Source organism: Danaus plexippus, chromosome 7, assembly GCF_018135715.1.
Source record: "Danaus plexippus chromosome 7, MEX_DaPlex, whole genome shotgun sequence".
Taxonomy (NCBI): Eukaryota; Metazoa; Arthropoda; class Insecta; order Lepidoptera; family Nymphalidae; genus Danaus; species Danaus plexippus.
The window spans coordinates 7,066,025-7,090,916 of NC_083541.1; the positions used below are offsets into that span (position 1 = coordinate 7,066,025).

Here is a 24,892-nt window from a genome sequence, read left to right on the forward strand (position 1 = left end):
CTATTTTAATTTATATTGTGTCAAAAGAATTTTGTTCCAGTAAAAAGAAATCTAATTAGAAAGTAATATCTGGTAATATTGAATTGTATTGTTACAATAACATTGATTGTTTTTGAAGGCTATATTTATCTCTGCATTTATTTTATTTATATAGTTACATAGCAGTACAAGTTTATATAACACCGATAAGCTTTCTCGCTTGAACTTAATATGGGGCCTTCTAAGAAATTTATCGTTCGACTAATTCTTGCTTGAAAAGGGATTGAATGGATTAACGAAAATCTGTTTTGAAGAAATCAAAGATCTTAGAGACAAAACGTCTTTCGCTATTTGTTGAGACTACAATTATAAACTTTTGTATTTATATTCAAATATTCTTCTTTTTTCTTGTAAATCGTGCTCATTGGTTTAGTTTTTAATTTATTTATTGCTTTAAAAAAAAAAAAATCAACTATAAGTTCTTATACATATAATATAATATTTTTTGATAATAAATACTCTCATTTTAGTTTTTTATACCTACAACGAAAAATATTTCACTCTAAGCCAAGTTTCTTTATATCAGAATAATAAAATAGGTAGTTTTAAGAACTGACCTGCTTAAATTTTATCATGAGATTTTAAAATCGTAAAAACTGTTTCAATTTGAATTCGTATTAAAAAAATGTAATCTATTTTAAAGGCATAAAAAAATACTTATCATTCATGTTAGGTATATAATGTATCTCAAATCATTTTTATTTTACACAGGGCTTATCAATAAAACAAGTGTGTATAAAAATGCTTACAGTTATTTAATTCATACAAAACTTTCCATCAAATAAATCATGGAATACTTCATACATGTTCTAACTTAGGTACAAAGAAATTAAGTTATAATGCTTAAAATAACTTACAATTAAGATACAAATAATAAAAAAAAAGAAAAATATTTAACTCAAAACTAACAAACACCATATAATACCTTGTATATTATTTATATTAATTTTTATTTTCAAATTAATATTAATTTAATGTTACATTAAGCCTTATTTGTAATACTTTTAAGGAATATTCATTAAGAATTGATTTTAAAAATGTTCAGTGCAATTTTAGCCTTCATACATCTAGACTTAGAATGTTTCACATTTATTTATTTACTTTATATATTAACAAATCCATCTATTTACACAATATAAAACACCGAAGAGCTAAACAATTAAAAATAATTTTAATGTGCGGTATTCCAAAAGACAGGAATTCAATCCGAATGTGGGAAGTCCACCAAGCTGATTAAATACGAACAGTGGGCTTAATAATTACAAATATTTACTTTAAAAGAAACAATTAGGTACTACTTTTATATAATTTAAAACCCTCTCGCTCAATTATACTGTATGTTGTACAGTATTGTATCTATTGTAATGAAACAAAAACAATGACAAAATAAATATTGAGTTACAAACTAACAAACTTATGATTCAAATAATGTTTGTATATATTAATGTACTGAAATACATTTTGAAATATAATAATGTCTCTTTATCGTGTTAAAGTAAATAAAGAATTTGTAGCATTTATCCCTAAAATCTTATTTAGCAAACATTTATTTATCACTTACGCACGCAATCTTTGTGTTTAATCATTAAGTATAAAAGAGTCTATATCTCACTTAAAATAAAGACTAGATAAGTAAAATTTCAACGACCTAAGTGAAGAAGAAGATAAAGAAAATATTCCATAAAACAATGCTGTGTACAAATGAGACCTTAGTAGCGGCATTCATCTCATGAAACCGAAATGTTTTCATCTCGTTTTGAATCGGTATAACGGGATCCGCTATAAATGCCGGTAATTGGGTTGTCTTCTTTGTTTCGACAGGGCAGGGCAGAGTTTCCGGTGGTATCTTTAATACATTTCTCTTAACACCTTTCTTGCCATTAATATCAATAGTCATATCTTTCTTTTCTGTTGAATTCGTTTTCTTTACTGTCTCTATTATTATGTTCGTAAGAGAATTGTCCTTGTTTATATTAAGACTTTCTTCTGGCATTTTATTATACGCGGAGCTAACGATTGGCGGGTCCATCTTACAAGTAACACCCTCTAGGGAATCCTTTGTATTTTGGCTTTGTGTTTCATTACGGAGTGAATGCATCCATTTGAGCCGACAGTCGCAAACAAAGTTGTTTTCTGTGAAGGCAATAATAAATATTTACATTTTAATTTCCTACAAATTAAGATATTATCTGTTTAATGCTATAGCAAAAATATATGTATGTATAGCGATTTATATATCAGTTCGTGAAAATTGTGTTGCTAACATTTTATTTTAAAATATATTTTCAAAACTTTATGAATAAAATTAACGTTATTAAGAGACCCATAATGTTCGAATTTCCAAGTTCTTGTAATAAAATTTTAACATACTATTAAGGCAGGAGAAACATTATAATTTAATTTGAATATTCAAATACCCTCAGAAGAACTTAACATTTTAGAACTAGGTATCATCTCTAAAATAGATGGGCAATTTCACGATTCACGTGTGAAAAGTGCTATTTACATGTAACTCTCGTTGTTTTGTTTCTATTACAAAGCGCAGCGCTGTGGCAGTGATAATTTTACCAACAAACTTTCTCACTGGCTACGAGCGCGATAATCGCCAAGATAGTTCACTACGACTTAAAAACTCCCCGCGGGATCATAGCCGAAGAAACTGCTAAGTATATCCAAGTTATACCGAAATGTCTATTTCTTGTCATTAAATATTCAAAATGTTCTTTAAGTTTACCATACCGTCTTTATCCTATTTCATAATGAGTATAAAAATTAATTACCTTCTAGTAACAGATTGCTGCCTGTTGGCTTTAGATTATCCAAAATAGGCTTGATGTTATCGAAAGTCAATGCATGCAATTCATTAGAACGCAAGTCTAAGGAGCTTAACCCTCGCACACCCTCAAACAAGCCGGCGGGAAGTGAAGCCAGCTTATTATCATCCAGGGACAACTTTCTTAGTTGTGACAACCCATCAAATGCTCTCTCTGATATATATTTTAAATCATTCTTTCCCAAAAGCAACTCTTGTAAATTCCAAAGCTCAGCGAAAGTAAATTCAGTCAAATTATAAATGTGATTCCTTCTTAGATCTAATTTCTTTAAGTTCGCCAATCCATCAAACGTGTGTCGATTTAAGTGAAAAATATTATTCCTATTTAAGTCCAATTCCAGAAGATTAAAGGTGTGTTGAAACGCTCCATTGCTTATGGTCGAAATATTGTTTTTAGTAAATGTTAATTTCTGTAATTTTGGTACATCAATAAAAGAATCACGAACAAGTTCTAATATCATGTTCTCCTCTAAATTTACAACTGTTAAATTAGGTAGGTGTGCAAATGCATACTGCTGTATTGACTCTATTTGATTTTGAGACAGTGCTACTTCCTTTAAATTTGTGATATTAGCAAAAGCGTATGAACTAATTTCAACAATATTTCCATATTTTATATTAATAGATCTAAGTCTTTGTAAGTATTGAAGCGCTTTGGTGGGCACGTAGCCCAACGCTCCATCGACTCGGACGTTAAAAGATAAAGTTTGCAGAGCTGGCTGTGATGCGAAACTTTGCCAGATGAGGTCGTCACGGGGTATGCCACCGTTGAATACCCAACATTCAGCTTTTGTCGCATTTCTTGGTTCCCTTGTATTTTCACAATAGCAGTGAACTTTCGAATCTCTGTCTGTGATATCACATATATTTTTTTGAAAGCCACCCGATTTTTCTTTGCTTCTTCTTTTATTGTTATCTCTTGCTTGGACAGCTGTTGACAACTCGTTGACTAGAGCAAGTGTTATTAAAATACACATAACTCTTGCTATTCGTCGCTCCATTCTGCAGATCTGAAACAAAGAAAAAACTATATTTTAGAAAAGATAATTTATTAAAAAATATATATAATTAAGTTTATAATGTTACTATTTATTTTAAAAATATATTTATAATAAAAGTAATAAAAAAATCTAACAAGTTATATGATCTTCCCAATACAATTTACTTTATTATTTAAAAAATATGCCTATTATTGCCCTCAAAAAATTTTTGTTATGAAAGACGGAAAAAGAAAAAAGAAGCTTAAAATTTTCAATCTCCTAAAACATATATAAAAATTAGAAAAGCATAATTGCTATAATTTAAATATAAAACACAATATAACAATAGCTGTTATTAACATTATAAACAATATATAGAAAAAATATTTGGAAAAAATACGCTTAGATTATAAGTAGCTAATCCTAAAACTATCTATAAATATGCCTGTTTTATATAAATGCTTTGAAAAGTGAGATCTTCTTTGACCTTCATAGACATACCAAGATACTATCAAGTATATAATAAAAAAATAAAACGAGTCAACTGTTTTAAATTAATCAAAAAAATTATCATAACGGAACGAAATATGTCAAAATAATTATTATAAGTACTAATGTTCAGGCAGTTACAAATTTATTGCCTATAAATTTAATAGCTGGAGGTGAATTATCTTTGACACGACTACCTGCTATAGCGCTTATCATATATTATGTAAAGTAAATTTTACTCAAAATCATGAATAGTTTTAAATTAAATGTCTTAATTAAATTTATCCAGAGGCTTATTATTATTGTTATATTAAAATTTGATTTATTTTAAACCTTTCAGCTAGGTCTTGTCAGATAGTCGTATGTATACTAGTTTTATAAACATATCTCGTGACATATCAAGTAGAATGTAGCAGACTAAGTTATATTCAAAAGTTATTAAACTTAACCAGATAAGCGTTATGAAGTATGCGTTTCAAAATTTGAAATTCAAAGCGAGTCAGTTGGTCGTGTCACATATCTGATCTTTGTTACAGAAATGGGATTAGTATGGAAAATGTATAAATGACAAATACTTTAACTCTTACATTAAAAGATTATTTTTTTATACAAGTGTCTTTTATATAATTCTCAAGGAATATTTTATTTAAAAAAGTTATAAAACAGAGACAAGTTTGTTATCTGCCGATCTGAATAAATGTAAATAACTAGCATAATATTTGGTTACTACGATTTATAATATTCAAATCACTACAAATATAAATCAAACCCGTCAAGTTTGTAATAAAAGTGGCTGAACTACGGTTATGTGAAAAATTTATCTGTTCTCAAGAGATTTACAGCAATAAATCTTTTTGTCAAAGAACCTTACAAGCCTTTTATCTAGATTGGGACCGAAACACTGTCATTTTTTCCCTGATTTATCAATTCCAGGAGTAAAATTTAAGCTTGATTGAAAAGCAGGAATAATATTACTGTATTTTAGTTGTTTTTTGAACTTCTTTATAAAATTCCTTAAACAACTCCTTTAAAAACTTAGTCTTTATATGTTTTATTTCAAATCTTTTTTTGTATATCACAAAAAAAAATTATGTATAAAATAGAAGTAGTCAATTGATATAACCAGACCGTATAGTCAAACATAATTAATATACACAAATATTTTTGTCAGACAAAAGTAATAGCTTGGTTGGTAAGATTATTATGTATTTAATAATTGTTGTAAAATAACTTGTATTCTTAACTTATTAAATTAATACCTATTTAAACCAACTACGGTGATGGGGATTGGAGAGAATTTTGTAAATGCCTATATCACTCAAACCCAACTTTCGTGATAACTCAATCAGTTCACGATTTATGGATTCTCGAGATTATGTGAATTTTGAATTTCTATTATACAGTTAGGATTAAATATTTTTTGGAGGAACAAAAGAATATTATAAGACTACATTATACTTAATATTATTGATAAAAATGTTATCATTATGGGGAGACAGAAAAGCTGTTTATATTTGTAGAATAGTCTAATGCATTACTTTATTTTTTAAATTCAGAATAAAAATATGTACGTTACGTTAAATTTTAAAAGAAATTGAAAAACAAATTTGCTTATAAGATAGTAAAAATAAAATAATTTTTAATCATGTAAAACAACTAAAAGTAGAGCAAATGAAACTGTGTACAAAGCTTCATTCGAACAAAGGATTAGCCTTAATCTTAAATGTAGCTAAGCGGATTAGCTAGGAAGAGTTATTTAAGTTATTCCCAGCAACCTCCCTGGGTTTCATAACCTTTAAAATATTGATATTGTTGAAGGATTTTAAAGTTATTGCAGCATAAAAGTCAGTTTTACAAAGTAAAATTAACGTTATTTATATTTAAAAACCTAATTCACTTTTAGCCTCTGGTGTATTTATGAAATCTTGTCTTGTGATAAATTAATTGTTGAAGATATTAAAGATATAATTTTAGTAATTTAAATTATTTTAGTTTTATTAAAAGAAATGAATTTATTTAAAATGGATAAATCATTTTTGAATTTGTCAAAAGTGGGTTACTACATTTTCATTGGAAACCATACAGAAAAAAGACAATTTACATCGCTTATTTAAACAGCTTGTGTAAAATAAACAGACCAAGTCCACACACACTCGACTTTCCCAACATGCATATGAAGAGGTTTGCCTCAAAACGTTATGGTTAAAATTGGTCAGTTTTCAAGATAATATAATAACACAGAAATTGAAATATAATTCAATGAAGTTATAACAAAATGTTCACAATAATATTTCAAATGACTTATGGTTTAATAAATTAATTATAACACATCGTTAGAGGTTGTTTATTTAAATAGCCCCTAATAGTTATATACCGAAGAGATTTGTCCATTATTTTGTTCCACGCATTCAAATATATACGTTAACTTTAAAACTTACAAATCATTTTACAATAGCATCATATTATAAACTATGCTCATATTATTTCAGGCAGTTTAACACAAAATTAAAATAATAATTTTAGTACTAGCATGGAAAATGTACGTAGCATAGAACTAGACAATAACATGCTGATAATATTTTAATTTGATGAAACGCATTATTTGTGTATTACGTACGTTTTTATGTCACAAGTTTGGGAAGTTTAAAATATTATCACAAGTTATTTATTAATTAGTTAAGTTAATGGATAAGATAGAAACAGATTTTTATGAATATTTTTCATTAATCTAATACAACATTTGAAAATGTAATGGAGTTAAAAAAAAACAATCTTTTTTTTTTTAATTGCCATTATCATCTCCACTTCATATCAAGAAAGTATTGATTCTTAATACTTATTTGTATTTATTTTTAATTGAAAATCTCTTTTATAGTTTCTTTACTCAAGTTATATGGGTGCAAGTTTGTTGTTTGTCGGGAGTTCTAACAGTACAAACATAGGTATAGACCTAATCTTAAGTGATGGCCCGAATGTTAGATTCGCCATATTTTCATACTTTATACATGGTATGAGAATCTTCTCGGTTCCTATTCTGAAGTGATACGCAAAATCAACAACCTCATAGATTGTCACATAGTTTCTCCATATAAGAATGATCTACATGGAAAAACTATCTAATATAATCTGTGATTATGTAGTGTGACTTTTATGGCTAATATTTAAATGTTTTGAAGAATATTGTGTTAAAGCATAATAGTATCATAAGACTTGGATACTTTTCATGGAACAAAACTTTTGTCAGAAACTTTAAAGTTGTATAAAACTAAATTTATTTTGATTGAGGTAAGTGTTACAAATTTATATTTCATATTGTAGTGTCTAAAAATATCCCAAACACAAACTATTTATCCCGACGTTTGGGCGTTAGAGGATTCCAAGAATACATATGTTTTTACTTTTCTATCATTTTATTTGTATTGGTTTTTTTATTATTCAAGCTCATCGGTTAACATCTCTTACTCTCCAAATTGTATCAAAGTTTGCTTTTATGCATTCTTTAATATTACAGATATACTAAAAGGTCTTTGTTAACCCTTTAAAAAGGCCGGGCTTAATGTGACATCCAGTATTGCATGAAATCCTGGCAAACTACACAAAGATAGTCCCAAGTGGTATTAGGTTATTTCCGGCCTCTGAAATAGTCAAATTATCAATGATACGCTTTGGTCATTTCCTGTGAGTGCGTATAACCATATATTCGAATAATCTTCTTTTAAATTTATCCCTGACCAAACTTTTATTCAAATTGTACCCTATCATAACATGAAGGAAATGGCATCGACATATGTCTCACTTGCTCTTAGTCGCATGTGGCATAGCGGCCTGCATACGTCAAAATATTTTTGGATTTTAATGAAGGAATTACTACATTGATGACGTATAATATTTTTAAGATAATTAAAAAAGTCATGAATTTATAGTATTTTAAATTTGTACCTATCCATAAGTATTCAAAAATATTTCATTTTAGTGCTATTGACAATTCTTAAGAAATAAATACATTGGTAAACTTGTAACTTTAATGTGTATTAATAACTATCATTCCCATGTCGCTGACACATAAGTACAGTGCGGAACTTCAAGATATGCTATTTGTTCTACACTAACTAAATATAAGTAAAGCGTGTTATATCATTCATATGAATATAATACATAGCTTTGTTTAATTAAAAAAAAAAAAAAAATTACCATGACACACTAGTCATTTAGAATCCTAACAATATGTTAGAATTTTTTTTGCAGTAAAGTCGCATACTAAAAGGTATCTTAATGGGAAATCACAAAACTAGGACGAGCATATCACGGACATAGGATTTTATATTTTTGGTGAGTGGATTCTGTTTGTTAGATAATTTTCAGCCATTTTACAAATTCAAATTAGGTTATTTTTAATTTAAATAGCCTTGCGGAGTAATCCCGGTATATCTTTATTAACAAGGTTCTGTAGTTTGTCAAACCAAATGTAATAGCTGAGCTTGTTCATGGTGTGTTCAGGCTGCTGACTGTTTGTAATATCTGAGATGTTCTTTGACCCTTTTTCTGATGTTCCTCTTCGTTTGAATTCAATGATACTTTTCTTCGTCTTCCAATTATGAGAAGCCACTATCATTATCAAGTTTGTTTTAAAGGAACGGTATTCTTAATTGGTTTGAAGAATAAGCTCACTTTTTGTGTGGCTTTATAATGTTTTGATGGTAATCTTCTTGAAGATGTTGCCTATTATGTGAGTCACTTCCTTTACGTTTGGTAATGTGACTGATTTGGTTCAACTACCGATAACTTGTAATGAGGATCAGCACAATAAAGATTTGCCAACCGTAGCTAACTGTGTAACTAGCTAGAGAGGCGTTGTGATTTCGGATAAGATACCTATCTATCTGCGTGAGTTTCCTATAAACAGAATGTCCCAAAGTGTTGCCAGGATTCCTAATGACAAGCATATTAAAGAAGGCTTAAGTCTTATTTGCATCTAATTCTGTAATTAATTGCATCTTAGTATAAATAGAATAAGGGGTATTAAAAAACAGATATTTAATTTTTAGCTAATGTTGTGAAGGTGTTGTCTACATACTGTTTATACATAAAGAGTTTGATTTGAGTAACACAAAGCCTTAAACTTTTTCATGTATATATCAGTGGCAATGGATAAAACCGGTGAACTTGTGTAAGCCCCATCTACTTGCATGCACAATTCATCCTTCTACATAGGGTAGCCAGATGATAAATAATGATTAAGTAACTTTGAGTATTCCATAGGTATATTGTTATTCCTTTATTTCCTTTTTAAAACCTGGATGAAGATATCGAAAATAAGTATGTTATCAATGTGTGACAATTTTAGATGTTAAATATTATTAAATAAGTAATAGAAATAATTTATAATAATTTTTGTAACCACGTGACGTGAAAAAAAATTACCAGTTTATAAGGAGGTGAATCAATCTGGCACACAATAGGGCGAAAGGGAATATCTTGTTTACGGATCTTAGGGAACTTATATATTATACAATTTAGGTGGTTTTGATTACAATGCAAGTGATTATATACGAAAATCATATTATTTACATTTATTGATCAATGTTTTTGTTTTTATTGGTATTCTATTTGTCGCGTCATCTTATCTTTTTTATAATTAAAATTAACTGTGAGACTTTATATTATTTGGTAATGGTAATCAATCGTATCTATTATTACGTTAATGTTTCCTTTATCTGCACTGAGGATAATAAGGCTTTGATTGTTGCGAAGTTGTTTAAGTGCAAACGATTCCTGATGAAACATGTTATTCGAAAGCAATATAATTTCATAATTTGCATTATTCTTGAATAAAAATAATACAAAATAATAATATTCTCATTTTTTCACTAACGCGGTTAAGAGATAGTAACATGTGTGAAAAATTACAAGAAAATATATGTAAATTAATATAAATTCAGTAGTCTGACTTCGTCCTAAGAAAATATTAAGTTTTCTATGGGACTCGTAATGGAATTTTCAAAGAAATTGCAATTTAATATGTATTTAATATTTTAATAGTATTTTTTGCTATATCATAATAAGGTGAACCTTATCATATTATATATACCTTATTATATTTTATCAAATATTCAACAAAATAACTCATTACATGTAATTCTGGAAGTAGACTAAATAAATTATTCGGAAGCAGTCGCCTCACGCGAAATATTTCGAACATTATAAACAAAAAGTTTCGAGTAAATGTACCTTTGGGAGTAGGCATTTTTCAAAACTTTTATCATAACTAAAAATAACAAAAGCACCTTTTCTCTTCAAAATAATACTATTTTAAACGTTAATTTTAATACCTAATTATTTAACAACAATATTATACTCTTTGGCAATTGCACTGAATACTTTGAAAGGATAGCAACAATAAAACAGTCACTTGCTGCTTAAAATTCAATCGTAAAAGTATAAAAATTTATTATTCATTACAATAAAATGGTCATACATAATATAAATTACGTCGTTAGAGTCTTGGCAAGAACAAACAATTGCAATGCCAGAGTTTAGTAAATTCAATTTTTAAGAAAATTCGGCACAAGTGACACAGTTTGATGTAATTAATCTAAGTGCTATTTTACTTTGAAGTGCATATTTTATTTTTATTCATTAAAATGTATTCTCTTTATTATTTATATATCATTTTAATTTAAATAGCAAATAGGATACGTGGATAGGAAAAGCTCTTTAAATATTATATTTTATTTAACGACTAGTAACTTTGATTAAATAAAAAAATAAAATGATCATTGATTTCAATGAATTGTGATGTTTCCAAAGCTGGGTTAATCCCTTTTCAAACAATAGCTACATATCAGCTTTGTAGGTAATGTTTGGCACGTGACGTTGCTCGCGTTGCCAATCCCGTGTTTGCCGACCGCAGTATGATATTGGCTGTGGCCTGTCGTTGGGTATTATATAGTTGAATTAAGATCAATGAACACAAATACAGTGATAAGTATTACGTAGAAGAGCTCAATTAAATTTTAGTTACAGTAATGTATTATGAAAACACCTAAAAAATTTATTTTGTCCATCTTGACATAAAGTAATTCCCACATCAATCAATTTCATTTAACTATGAATGATGACTCTAAATTATTAATTGCATAAAAATATGTGCTACCAATGATATCGGCAAATGAGGGCAATGTAACATAAATATGGCTATAGAATACATACTTGAGACTTCATAAATAATCCGGAAGGTTAATATTGAGACAAATTACGTAATTTATCTCGACAGCAAATCGCATTAGTTCTAATCCTTAGCTTACTAATGTGTACTATTACGACGAACTGAAATACTCTAAGCTGACTTGATACGAGCATGTACAAAATAGCTATGCATAATGTTAGTGGCAATTACATCAAAGTTTTAAATTGATTTAAACGACTTTAGTTTATTTGATAAGATTTCAATGACTACTTAAAGGTTAATATTTTTTTAACTTATATATCCTGAAAAAATGTTACAAGGATAAGCATTATGTTGGAAAAGAATAATCAATTATACTCTTGTGAACAATAAAAAAAATATTTTTGTTCCTTTTGTGTGATGTATTTTCATTATTATATCGGAAAAATTCTTAAATATTTAAAATCATTTAGGATATTGCGCTTATTTTTATTTAAAATTGGTGGAACGATAGTTAATACTTCTTTAAGATTTCATAGTTCTGCATAATCCTTACACATAAATTCAATTTATGGAATTGTGTGTATTATCTAGCAATATTGACCAAATATACTAAGTAAACTAAATCAGTCAATGAGCTTTGTAACTTTGGCAGTGTGTTAACTTATGTGAGCTATTGATATTCAGTTAATGCTTTGTATTCATGGTTACATAACAAAGATAACTCACTTATTATATACATTAATAGCACTACATAAATATACATATTATATTCATTAAACTAAAATAAATTCTTCTGACACAATATGGTTTCAGAGGATTGGATAAATAAGCAACGTTATTTGTTTTATGCATATGAGACAAAGCACGTTTACGTGGCAACGAAAACCAGACGTTATACAAACATGGAATGAGAAAAATAATCACTCCTTAGGATATGCTTGAGATTAACGTCTAGCGTCTGTCACTCTCATGGCACCCTCTGCTTAGAGTGAGATATTTCTTATAATATATTTCTGTTGCTTCTGTCTCGTTGTTCTTTGTTGAAGCAAGTAAAATTTTCACTACTAATGATATTCAATGCATTGTCTTATCACAAGGGTTCATTTTATTATACCCTGAATTATCTTAGAAATAGGTTTCGAACACAATTCAAGCCCAGCATACAAAATAAAAGATAAATTACATTAAAATAATATATTTCTTACGTGCTGCCATATTGAAAATTATTAACTAACAGATCAAAAAATCCTGTCTAATACTTATTATATTTAATTATTAATTCGTAAGAAAATCTAGGAATCGCTGAATTAATAAACGGGTTGTGTTGCTCTGAAATACCAAAGCTTTTATTTAACATAAGTTTACACTTTTAACGACAAATACAATAGAATACCAATACACCATCCTACAAAGAAACGAAATTTAAAGTTTATTAATTAACTTGTCGATTCCTCTTTCACTGAAGTACAATATAATAATTACTTAATTTTATTTAAACTCTATTCCATGTTAAAAGCTCCTGTTTCATCTACTGCCATGACATTGACAATTATAATGTCAGAGGCGCCATCTATTCATAAACACGTGTAAACCTGTGCTGTTTTATGTACAAACAAACAACTTAAGGAAATCAATTATATAAGGTGGCAACCGGAGGTTCCAGGAAAACTACGAAACATACTTATATGTATATTATAATAAAAATTACATAATAAAACTTATAACCTATACCTAAGACTACATGATTGCCCCGATGTTAGGATAGCAATGCCATTCCATAGCTTGTGTGGTATCAGGAATCTTCTGGTTCACACGGCTTGGTGTTGGTTCCGCGGAGTCAGCGGCGTCACTTGTTATATGATATTTTATCTATACAACGATGTTACCCCGGCGATGTTCACTTATTTTATAATATGTAGCGCGTACGTAACAAATCTTAATTTGTTTATATGCAATTGTTATATAATCATCCCACCACATCTTGAGTTTTACAATTTCTTGAGAATTTCTAAGTTGAATTGATATGTGATTAATAATATAATTCAATTGAATATAATTAATTTCATTGGTATAATACATCTGTAATAAATTCTACTGTTGTGATAAATAATTGAACCCGTTAATCCTAATATGAAGGGTATTGAGCTGTTTTGCATTCGATTAATTAGAACAGCTATATAGTATACATGTTTATATATAAACATATATATATATGTCAGGACCTCCTGGCATTCCACAATGAAGAAAAGAGTTACGATGTTCAACATTTTTATCATAAAATGAAATTAAACAACAACATTTGAATTATTTTCGCATAATGTTGTTCTAGCTTTTCCGAGATGAACAATGCGTGGACCTCGTTATTGGGCTCAGAGGAAAACAACGTTGTATATTGAAAAACATATGGAAATGTTAGCCAACAGGCATCGCCATTTGAGTTACAAGACTTTTTATAAAGGACAATTTTCATGCCATTTCCTGACCTACACGCAATTACAGTTATAGTCCATTAGTTATTCTGATATAAGAAAAATATTATGAAAAATCAATAAAATACATCGAGTACTTTTTGACAGATCAGTCAATAAGTACTCAATGTATTTTCTGGATCTACCTACAACCCTGTCTTTTGTTATCTAGTATGGATTGCAGTATTTATATGTTAAGTATTTTTAATGTTATCAGTAACATAAAAAATATTAAAATTATATAGAAAATTAATTATTTTAAAATAACTGAATGTATTTTTTTTAGATTTTTTTAAGTCACTCGAGTTCAAGTTCACTCGATTCAATTTCAAAGAAAATTACATCCTTTTTATTTAATAAAAAAGGCACTTGTGATAAAATTTCACATTGCAAATACGTAATGTACAACAGTTTTTATTTTTCCGTATTACGTTTCATTGTACACGATCCGCCGGAAGCGTATCGCAGAAACCTCTTAGCAGTGTAACGAATTTTTTTTAAATATAATATTCTCGACACATATATTATATGTCCTGTGTTTTTGTCACGGACTGTATTTAAATGGATTACTTTAAAATAATATGTTGAATTAAACTTTTGTTATTGATTTTATGAGAAAGTTTGTTTATTTTTGAATAAATCACGGAATATTTGCCAATTATTTTAATTTTTTTTAAAGCCAGTTCTGAAACAATAAATCCAAATTCTTAGAAGGGAGAAGAAAAAAAAGGCATAGACGGCCGTATTAGAATTTGAGGTGAAATTATTGATGAATTATAATGAAAACTTAATTGATCTGTATTCTCACCTCACCTCACCCAATTTGAGTTTCTTGTTTGTTCATTATTTTTGTTCTACATATATTATTAAGGTTAATAATTGTTTTTGTATTTTATAAAAAATTAAAAACTTTCCTTTTGAAATTTTACTTCTAATCTATATCAATATAAAGTGTCTATAAATTTCAGTTCTTATTACACCAAAAATAAATCGAAATTACGGTTTTTAGACAGCTTTGATTTTATTACAGTTGTTTTACTCTTTGTTGAAGAAGTTCAAAAAGTTCATTCTATTTTCATCTGGAAAACTTATCAGTAAATAATTATAAATTTAGAAATAACATTTTTGCATAATAAAAGCTTGTTTATATTGACCTTTATTATTGTGAATAGATCAATAATGTTGATAATCTTTGCACACCATCCGTTAAGTGATTGGTCGATAGATGAACGACGAGGCCGTTTTATAAGTTTCAAGCCTATGATAAACATTGATTCTCATCTAGGAAAAAAAGCACCCACAGTAATGATTTTAGACTCATTATTTTCTATAATCGTAAGCATTAGCATATTTGGCATTAAATTATGCAAATGCTATGTGTGTTATAAAGTTTTAAAAATAAGTATAACAAAAATGTATAATCGAATTCGTATTTATTAGGCTTCCTTAATCGATGGACCTCACTTTTAAGATCAGAGTGAACTTTATCGTTATTGTGTAAGCAAAAGTTTCTTATTGGACTGGATAATGCAGTACTGCTTTACGAGCGAGGTATCCTAACAATATTACTTGAGTTTTATACTCATTTCGAATGAATTTATTCTCTTTCGAATTTTAAAAAGTCTTAAGGAGCTCACTTTTATTGTTTTTTAACATTACTTTGTTTACTTAAAATAAGATTATTCGGATTGAAACACAATTCCATGAATGTCCTAATTAAAACAAAAATTATCAAAATATATAATCATCACCTGAACAAATTATCCTCGCATTCAATCAGCCTCACATATAAGTTACACATATGCGAACAAGTTATAACCTCTTTGAAATATTTCATATAAGTTAAATAGCTTTCACGTAAGCCCAGAACCCACGTATTCAAACTCACATTATAAAGACACGGTTCTGAGAAGGAAACGAATCGTGAAGTTTAAATGTACTTACGTCTAGGTCACGAAGTTCTAAAGTAAACTTATTGTATCGATCGAGATGATTTGAGATGAAAGTTTGATGGTTTGTAAAATCGTATTTCTTTTCATTTTTTTAAGTACTTAATTTATTTCGAAACATTTTAAGAACTCGGTGAAATTTAATATAAAAATAAAGTAAAAAGATAATTGTTATTCGTGTGGTCTTTAAAAAAATTAATTTCGTTAATTTTACTAAATCCTCAAAGGTAAGATCTATCAATATTCTTTTCTATTTTTGTCTAAAAATTAGAACATAAACAGTATACAGAAGAAATGTAACATATACTAGACCTTAATCTTGACAAACGAAGACAAGATAACAGGACAGTAAAATTTGGATACTGATGATTAAACAAAATAATTCCGAATATATATATATGTTTGGTATTATGGAGATTTTTTTTTTTTGGAAATATGAAACGATAACTGGTCAATTCTCTAACTGACATAAAGAGTCTTAATCTCGGTGAATAGGAACAGACTGGGCCAATCGAGAACATGTCGGGAAATGGCCTGTCGTGAAATATTATGTCGACGATTTTCTGCATAATACTGCAGGAGATTGGTGAATTTAATAACGGTAATAATCCTAGTTAAACCTGAAATCCATATAGCCCAATCAATGCTGTAATGATTAAGTGGCTATGTTAGTATTATTTGACCCCTAATAAGACTGTTGACAAAAGACAGTTGACAATGTCAAGAAAAAAGTTCAACATCTCAAGAAAGAACACATGATAGGATGTTAGTTAAACCGGGTGTCTAACTTGCGGCCATATTAAACGGGTCTTTGAACGAATCTTGCGCGAACACATGAAGCCGAATTAGTTCTTCACACAATTTGTTGGTGGACCCGGATATTTCAAGACCTGTTTACAGCGTGTGGAATTCTGCAAAGGACCCGATACCGTGCTGTTTGAGCGTTGTTGATCTCACCCAGAACGTTTAATTGTCTGTCAGCGGTCTTTGGAAATAAGGCTAAACTGGAAAAGTGAGAGGAAAGTGTACTAGTAATAACTGGACCACAATGAAAGAGTATGTAAGGAAAGTCATGCTGAAACGATGTATCAGAGTACTTGCATTAATAAGAAATAGTAAGTGAGGTTTTGTGGTTCTGGGTGTTTAAATAAGACTGGGTATTTATTGACCTTTCTATTTAGAAGATTTTTCTTCTCTCTCTGAAGTGGAAAAATCTATTATATCTATATGTACTTTTTATTAACACAGATGCGATGGTTGCAGCATCAGTTAAAACTGTTACATTGTGAAAGAACATTCTATTTTATAAATGTAACCAATTTTAAATACAATTATTTGGGTATCCACATTAGACCAAAAACTTTTCTTAAAGGTGTTCCAAAGATTTCCTTTAAACATGTTTACAAAATACAAGAAGCAACTATCTTTGAAAGAATTGAACGTAACTTAATTGCAAAAACAATTTTACAATGTATTTGAACTTTCTTGCACAGACACACAAATATACAGATTCTATTATGAATGCCTAAAACGCCTCTCATGCGATTTCACTTTGGAATTATTTATAATATATGTATGTAGCCTCGTGGCATACGGTTTTATTAATTACGTGTTAATTCAACATTTTACTAAAACCACAACTATGTATGGTCACAAATTCACGTCTGTCTTTTTATCCTTTCTAATAAATTTTATTGGATTCTGCTCTGAGTATTATTTTAAAGTGATATTAAAATTTTGTTTTGTAATAAAATGTATATCCTTCCTTCTTACTTTGAGATGCCAAAACTCCAAAAATTTTAATAAGATCCCCCTAATATCGACAATATTGTGAACGTTTGTTTATAAATTATTCCGTGGCTCTGCTCCCTAATATCCGGCGCATAAAGTATTTGCCAATCAAACTCGCCCCGGGGAGCGGGATCTTGCCAGGTTCATAAAATATTATCTTTATTATTGGGATTTAAGATGTAAGGTACAAATTACGGAGAAACATTTTTTGGATGTGCCACTTCTGAAAACTTTTATTAATTTTGTTTAAAATACTGCTTTACTCAACATCTTGTATCTAAGTTTATAAGGAAATGTCAATTTATTACGACATTACTTAAGTTTTGTAACATCATTGTGATTTAATTTAGATGTAGTACCTATTTTTAACGTTTAAAAATAAAAACTAAAAAATTTCAGTGTCTTGGATACATATGTGCCTATTGTATATATATACATAACACAGCAGTGAAATCCCTATAGAGAATATACTGAGCACACTTAACTGCAACGAGCAATAAAAGTGTTTGTACATTTAAAAAATAACTTACATAGGAACAAAGGTGACAAAAATCTTAATCTAACAACTTTAAACTAGTAATAAAGGGTTTTCCAATAAGAGCGGGTAGATTTTAGCCGCCCGAGGCGGCCATTTTGTCGTGATGAAATTGGTCAAATATTTGTTTACTATTTAGTTACTTATGCCAAATGACGTTCACAATTTCCAAAGCTTTCACGATTGAACAGCGCTTACAAATGATAAAACTTTATTACCAAAATGAGTGTTTGTTAGTGCATGCGTTGCGTTCATTGTATCCTTTTGACGGTAATCGTGGTGGTCTTTCACAGTCGACTCTTAAACGGTTGGTGGTCTTACTTGAAACCATCGGTTCGTTAATAAATCTGCCCACTCTCATACTTTCAAGAAACGCAAAGTCAGCCGAGAAGATCGTCGCGGTCCGTCAAACTGTACAGCAGAACCCGAGACAGTCGATTCATCGACGTGCATAAGTGCTCGGTCTTTCGTAAACTCCAACTTGGCGAATTTTGCAGCAAGACTTACAAGGGTTACACCCATATAAGATTCAGCTGACCCAAGAGCTCAAAGTTCAAGACAATGCCGTTCGTTCGCTGATCAGGCTTCCAGTCGTTTGGAAAAGGATCCAGATTTTAGCCCAAAAATTTGTTTTAGCAACGAGGCGATTTTTTAGATTAATGGCTTTGTTAGCAAATAAAAGTGGCGCACATGAAACGAAACAAACCCACACGAGGTTCAGCAGGTGATAATACATCCTAAAAAAGTTACCGTTTGGTGTGGATTTTGGGCCAGCGGCGTCATTGGTCAATTTGGCGCCGCCGTTGGCGAAGCGGTCACCGTCAATGGCGAGCGCTACAGAATGATGACAGCGAATTTCTTATGACCCAAACTTAATTATATGGACCTGAACGACGTGTGGTTTCAGCAGGATGGCACCACACAACGCGCACCATGATAGACTTTCTACACGAGCGATTTGAAACTGAGGTTATCTCTCGCAGGGGTGATGTGAATTGTCCATCAAGGTCATGCGATTTAACCCCACTAGATTTTTTATATGGGGTTGTTTGAAGTTGCAAGTTTATGCAAATAAACCATAATCCACCGATGCCCTAAAAGCAACCATAACACAAGCAGTCGCTCAAATTCAGCCGGATCTATGCGGAAGAGTAATCGAAAATTTAGCCACTCAGATCCGTGCCACTGTGAGAAACAGAAGAGGGCAAGTGAATGATGTCATCTTCCATACTTAATGGCATATATAGACCTTTTAAATAAAAAAAATATTTTTGTGAAAACCTTACACACAGCTTGTATTATTTCATTCCAAAATCTACCCGTTCTTATTGAAAAACTGTTATATACGTATATTAATAGTATACAACATAAACAGGATATCGAAAACGGTTTCAACTATTTCAATGACATTTTGTTTGTAAAGGGTCTCCGGCATGAAAAATCTATTCAGCTAGGTTTCATTTTCAGTTTTGGCTGTTTTTTTCGTTCTGTTAAAGTTACTTCACAGTAGATGCCGTTGTAAACCAACATTAGGGCAACAAATGTTTCGTTTGATGAGGTTAGAATTGGAAAATCAAAAATGTGTTTGTTCAAATCCTAAAAGACATAGGACACTTTGAAATTCTAAAAGATATTAAAAAATGTTTATAAATAACCTAACTCCACGAATCCGCGAATCGTGTCAAGAACACCTTGAAGGAAAACGTCGTTAAACTGAAACAGATAATTATTTTAGAACTTTTTGCAGTCAAGACTAATATCTAGAAAACAAAACCATCACTTGTTCGCACACCTTGAATATCGTTTACAAAAATCTCGTAATTCTATAGTAACATTGTATTTTTTGTATTTAATTAGAATTATATTAGACGGAAAACGGAACCCTATTATTGTAATCCATGATTTATAAAAACGAATTGTATCACTTACCCACCTCCCTGGTCGGAATGATATCTTGGACATGACAGGACAGAGTCCGTCGGGTCTACTAGTAATTTGTACTATTGAATATCATTTCCAAAAGGTATTTGATTAAGACATCGCGCTTATGAACATTCATTAAATTGTAGCACGTTATAAGGCGTTAGCTTAAGCACGAACTACTTAAAACAAACGACAACCACCCCAGACATGCAAAGCAGCATGAGCAGTAATTTGGTAGTGAAAATCATGTTTATGTATAAAAATGTGGAAACAAAAACAAACAGCCTTGAATACTAAAGAAGTTCAATTTAAGTAGAAGTATATAGATATTATAGATATGAACATGTAGATAGTGTAAATAGTATAGATGCTAGATATGAACATGGAGATGTTATTTTATTAAACATATTTACTGTTTTGTATGTTGTTTGCGTTTTATTCTAACATATAGGTCAACAAGCAAAAGTTTGAAAACCCAATTACTATCACTATTAGGTTGGAAGAAAAATTAAGTTTGGTATGAATATATAAACATAGTAAATTTTATAAGAGAGAGATTGAAAAATAATTCCTTAAAATATTATCTCCATTCATTCAACGGAAATCATTAATAAATATGTTATTTGCTCATAACCTGAAAATGTACAATCGAAAAAAGATCCACAACTATTTCGAAGTTGTTTAACAAAAAAAATATTATTTTTATCTACCTACCTAAGCGCTGAAATTATTACATATTTCACTCAAATTGACAAGTATAATTGAATAATTCATTAATAAAATAATACATTGTCCTATTCATACACATAATATTTATTATTGTAAATATTAACCTCAGGATCAGACAACCGAAACAATATTCTTATTTTCAATTATTTTATTGCTCCTTGCAAACGTAAGCCAAACATCCAAAAACAAAATTTTTTGAGCAGTCAGAGAAGAAAATTATTTCTATTTCAAATCCAAATTAAGACAAATTCATAAAAGGTAACAAATTATCCAGAAGCACAACAAATTCTTATCGGAACATTTTATTTGACATCAGTGTCCTTCATACTACGTTGATATTCGGGACGTATATCGCAGAAAATGACCGCGTTCAATAGGTTATAACTATTACTGTAATAGCTGGCGTCTAATATAAAATTGGTTTCCGCTGAGTGGACATCAGAATTTGGAAGAACTCCAACACCAATACTGCACACTTGTGTTTTTATGTCTATGATGTGGGTTGACAATTCGGTACTTACAGTCTTAGTCTTAGGCAAAATACGCCATAATATAAATATTTCTCTGTTGGTATAGGATGTTTATTAATAAAATTAATGTTGTATTTTTTTGGTGGGACGTAACCAGAAACGGATGCGTTCAATAACCGATCCCTGCCACATATGGTAGTTTAAATGCATCTTTATTGAAATTTTGTGGCATGGCGGAATATTTTTATTTATTTTATTTATCATCAAAACGCATCGTATCACAAGATATAAAACTTTATAAATAATGAATAAAAGTATTTTAATTTAGTCTGATCAATTTCAATTTAATTTAAAATAAGTTCAACAAACAGAATTTAGAAAAAAACTTGTTGTTCTTAAAGGCCCAATTATCTTTTTACCAGCGACTGAGTAGTACTAGACTGTCATTGCACCTGTTGGAAGGTGAAAATTAAGTTCGAGGTGCTGCACGATTTATCTCAGTACCAGCCTATTTATTCAAATTTTAAAATCAGCAAAATTGGTATTGTAAGGAGACACAAGCGCAGTCAAACTGTTTCGATCCTTAGCTGTGCGAGGAAGGTGTACAACGAAAGAAATAAAATTTTTAAAATAACATTTCTTCCTAAACATACAGACAAAATTATATTATTCAAATCAGGAAAACAAAATATTGTAATTTACATTATACATGCCTTTATAATATCTTACTAAGATTTATTTTCGCTATCTATCTTCAGTAGTTGTTAGCAAAGCCCATATCATAAACAACCTATGGACGTATATTAATAAAACATTAAAATTTAAGTTTAAATCCATTTCTAAAACGCTTTTGTATAAAAAAAATTAAGATTTATAAAAAAAAGATTTGTATTTAAAAACAAATTTTAAATAAAATATTTAATAAGAACAAAGCAGTTCAAACTTTAAGAATTGTTTGATTGTTGTGTTTGAACTAAAACTTTCAGGCTTGTTTTCTATTGGACTTAAAGTTTGTTGAGCATCTTGAATTAATTATAATGTTTTAACAATATATTATAATATTGTTATCTTTATGTCAAAAAAAAATTTCGATAAACTTGTTATCAATTTATTGTGCAACAAATAAAAAAAAAATTACGATTTCAAATTATAAAGCAATCATAATTAAACAGAATCAGGTGTATATAAAAGATTATACATAAAACAAGAAAATATAAGTTAAAAGTGAAAAAGAAACTATTCATTATTGGCATATTTGTCTTAGTGTTTCACTGTATCTTGATTGAATGACACATACTGTGCACGTCTTTGCACGGATGAAGGCCATATTTTAAACGAACAAATAAACATTAAGAGACATTTCTAAATATTAATAGAAACATTTGTATTGGCTACGAAATATCTTACGAAACCTCAATCAAAGGTAAATTCCCTAACGTCAGTTTTTTTTAATTGTCTTTGATGAATTCTTGAGTCACTGGCGTACAATTATGTAGTCAAACTGTTTTTACTTATTAGTTACGAGCTTGACCCATTTCATATGCTGCTTTAAATTTTATGCCATAAAAAGACAAATAAACAGAAGTTTTAATATCAAGAAAATATAAAGGGTCTAAAATCTATCAATTTGATAAAACAAGGACATTGACAGAAACCATATCAGGGATAATGTGATAGCCCCGTTTTGAATTTGTTACGGATAAACAATTTATTCTGTTTGTATTCAAGAGGCGTTCGATCTTTTCCCAGTGGCGAATGATTTAGTTTATATGTATCAAAATTTGTATCAATATATATTTTATGAAATATGGGAAATGTTTTTAAATGAAAATTTGTGATTTGATTCAAACGCTCGATTCACAAGATAAAAAGCAGTGTATAATCTTAATCTACATTTATATTCTTTATTACGTAAACCAAATAAAAAAATTTATAGATCACTCAAGAACTTAATGAAATCAGTCGTAATACTAAAATTTATTAAAATGGTTTAAAATTTTGAAAAAGCTAATTTATTTATCTTATTATCTTAATTTTTATAATCTTATATTTGAGTTAAAATTTTAGAACTTTTACGCTTTTATTCTGCAGTAAAAAGTCATACTAAATTTGATATTATTTTTCCCTTATTTTTAAATATTCTTGTATATATTGATTACGTGGCATCTTTTATAAAAGCATTTTTTCATTATTTATAGAATTAAATTAGAATAATCTTTGGTTAAACGCTTTAAAAGTGCAAATAGTATACAAATTGGATGTAAGAGCGGTCTGGAAACTGCAGACGTCATGTTCGAATTTGAACAAATATCCTGAACTTTCCTGATAAATAGTAGAATTTTGGAAACAATGATAGAGAATCAAGAAAAATCTTGGAAAACGAATGATAGATTTTATCTTAAAACTAAAACACATACATAGAAACATTTCAATTGCTCATCTCTAGCGTAGACATTAATTGGAATTTTTACCTTTGATTAAAATCCTATGTGATTTAGAGATCAAATAATTTGGGTTATAAATAAGGGATTTCAGTGAACATTGCAAGTTCTTTCTGATCAATGTGACCGAGAATGTGTTCGGAATATTTCTTTTGTTCTTTATTGGGTTGGTCGAGTCAGCTCTGGTACGGGCAGGATTCGTTCAGTTAAATACACCTTTGTTCTTTAAGTTTATTTGTTTGTCAGGTTTTTGTTTCGGCTTGTACATCAATTTCTTTTAATTTAGCCCAGACTTTGTTAAACGCACATTTGAATATTTAGTATTTGTAAGTTATTAATCTTATAAGTAAAGCTTATTTAACTAAATACTCATACAGTGTTTTATTATAAAATACTTTTAACAATATTAACCCAAACTGCGTGACAATGTTCTATTAAAATTTTACACACATTTCAATATTAACCTTTGCTCAACTAAATTCGTTATTAACTAATTAAAACGCTGGAATATTTGGCAGCTAGACAAAACCGCACAGCATTAAATGCCTTTACCAACCAAATTGTAATATCAAAATTGGATATGATTATTGATTATACAAAAAAAAATTGAATCGTCTTAAAGCATTATTATTATAATAATACAATAACAAAAATAATTATTTGGAATAAATCTTTTAAAATTTTACCTCTATAGAACTAAATCAAACTAGATTTGTACCCATATATTTCCTGCTGCGATAACTTTGTTTGCAACTACCGAAACATATAAACAAAATATTACTTATTAATATTTGTTAATGTCAAGTTTATACAATGCTTATACTAACTAACTTCTTTACTAGAACGTGAAATTTATAAAATTTATTTATCAGAATATCTAAAAAAAAATGTTTTATTAATATCATCATAATTTAATTAAAAAAACAACTACGACTAAAGCAACGCAGAAAAACGTTATAAAATACTGAGATTAACTAAATATAATGCTTACCCTTAAATACTATAAAATGTAATGCGTTTACTTTATATCGTAAAAGCTTACGGTCACTTCAATGGAGTCCATTTTAATAAAATTTT

At 29.2% G+C, this 24,892-nt stretch overlaps 1 protein-coding gene across 1 annotated transcript in view; it reads right to left on the minus strand.

Annotated features, from left to right (window-relative positions):
• Positions 1-968: 968 nt before the first annotated feature.
• Positions 969-24,892, minus strand: part of LOC116770787 (connectin-like) — a 72,733-nt gene continuing 48,809 nt past the window's right edge. Inside the window, exons 3-4 of the mRNA XM_061520937.1 lie at positions 2,820-3,882; positions 969-2,172 (exon numbers count right to left, since the gene is read on the minus strand). Coding sequence (XP_061376921.1) covers positions 1,688-2,172; positions 2,820-3,873 — 1,539 coding nt within the window. The 5' untranslated portion in view covers positions 3,874-3,882 and the 3' untranslated portion in view covers positions 969-1,687. The remainder of the gene's footprint in view (positions 2,173-2,819; positions 3,883-24,892) is intronic.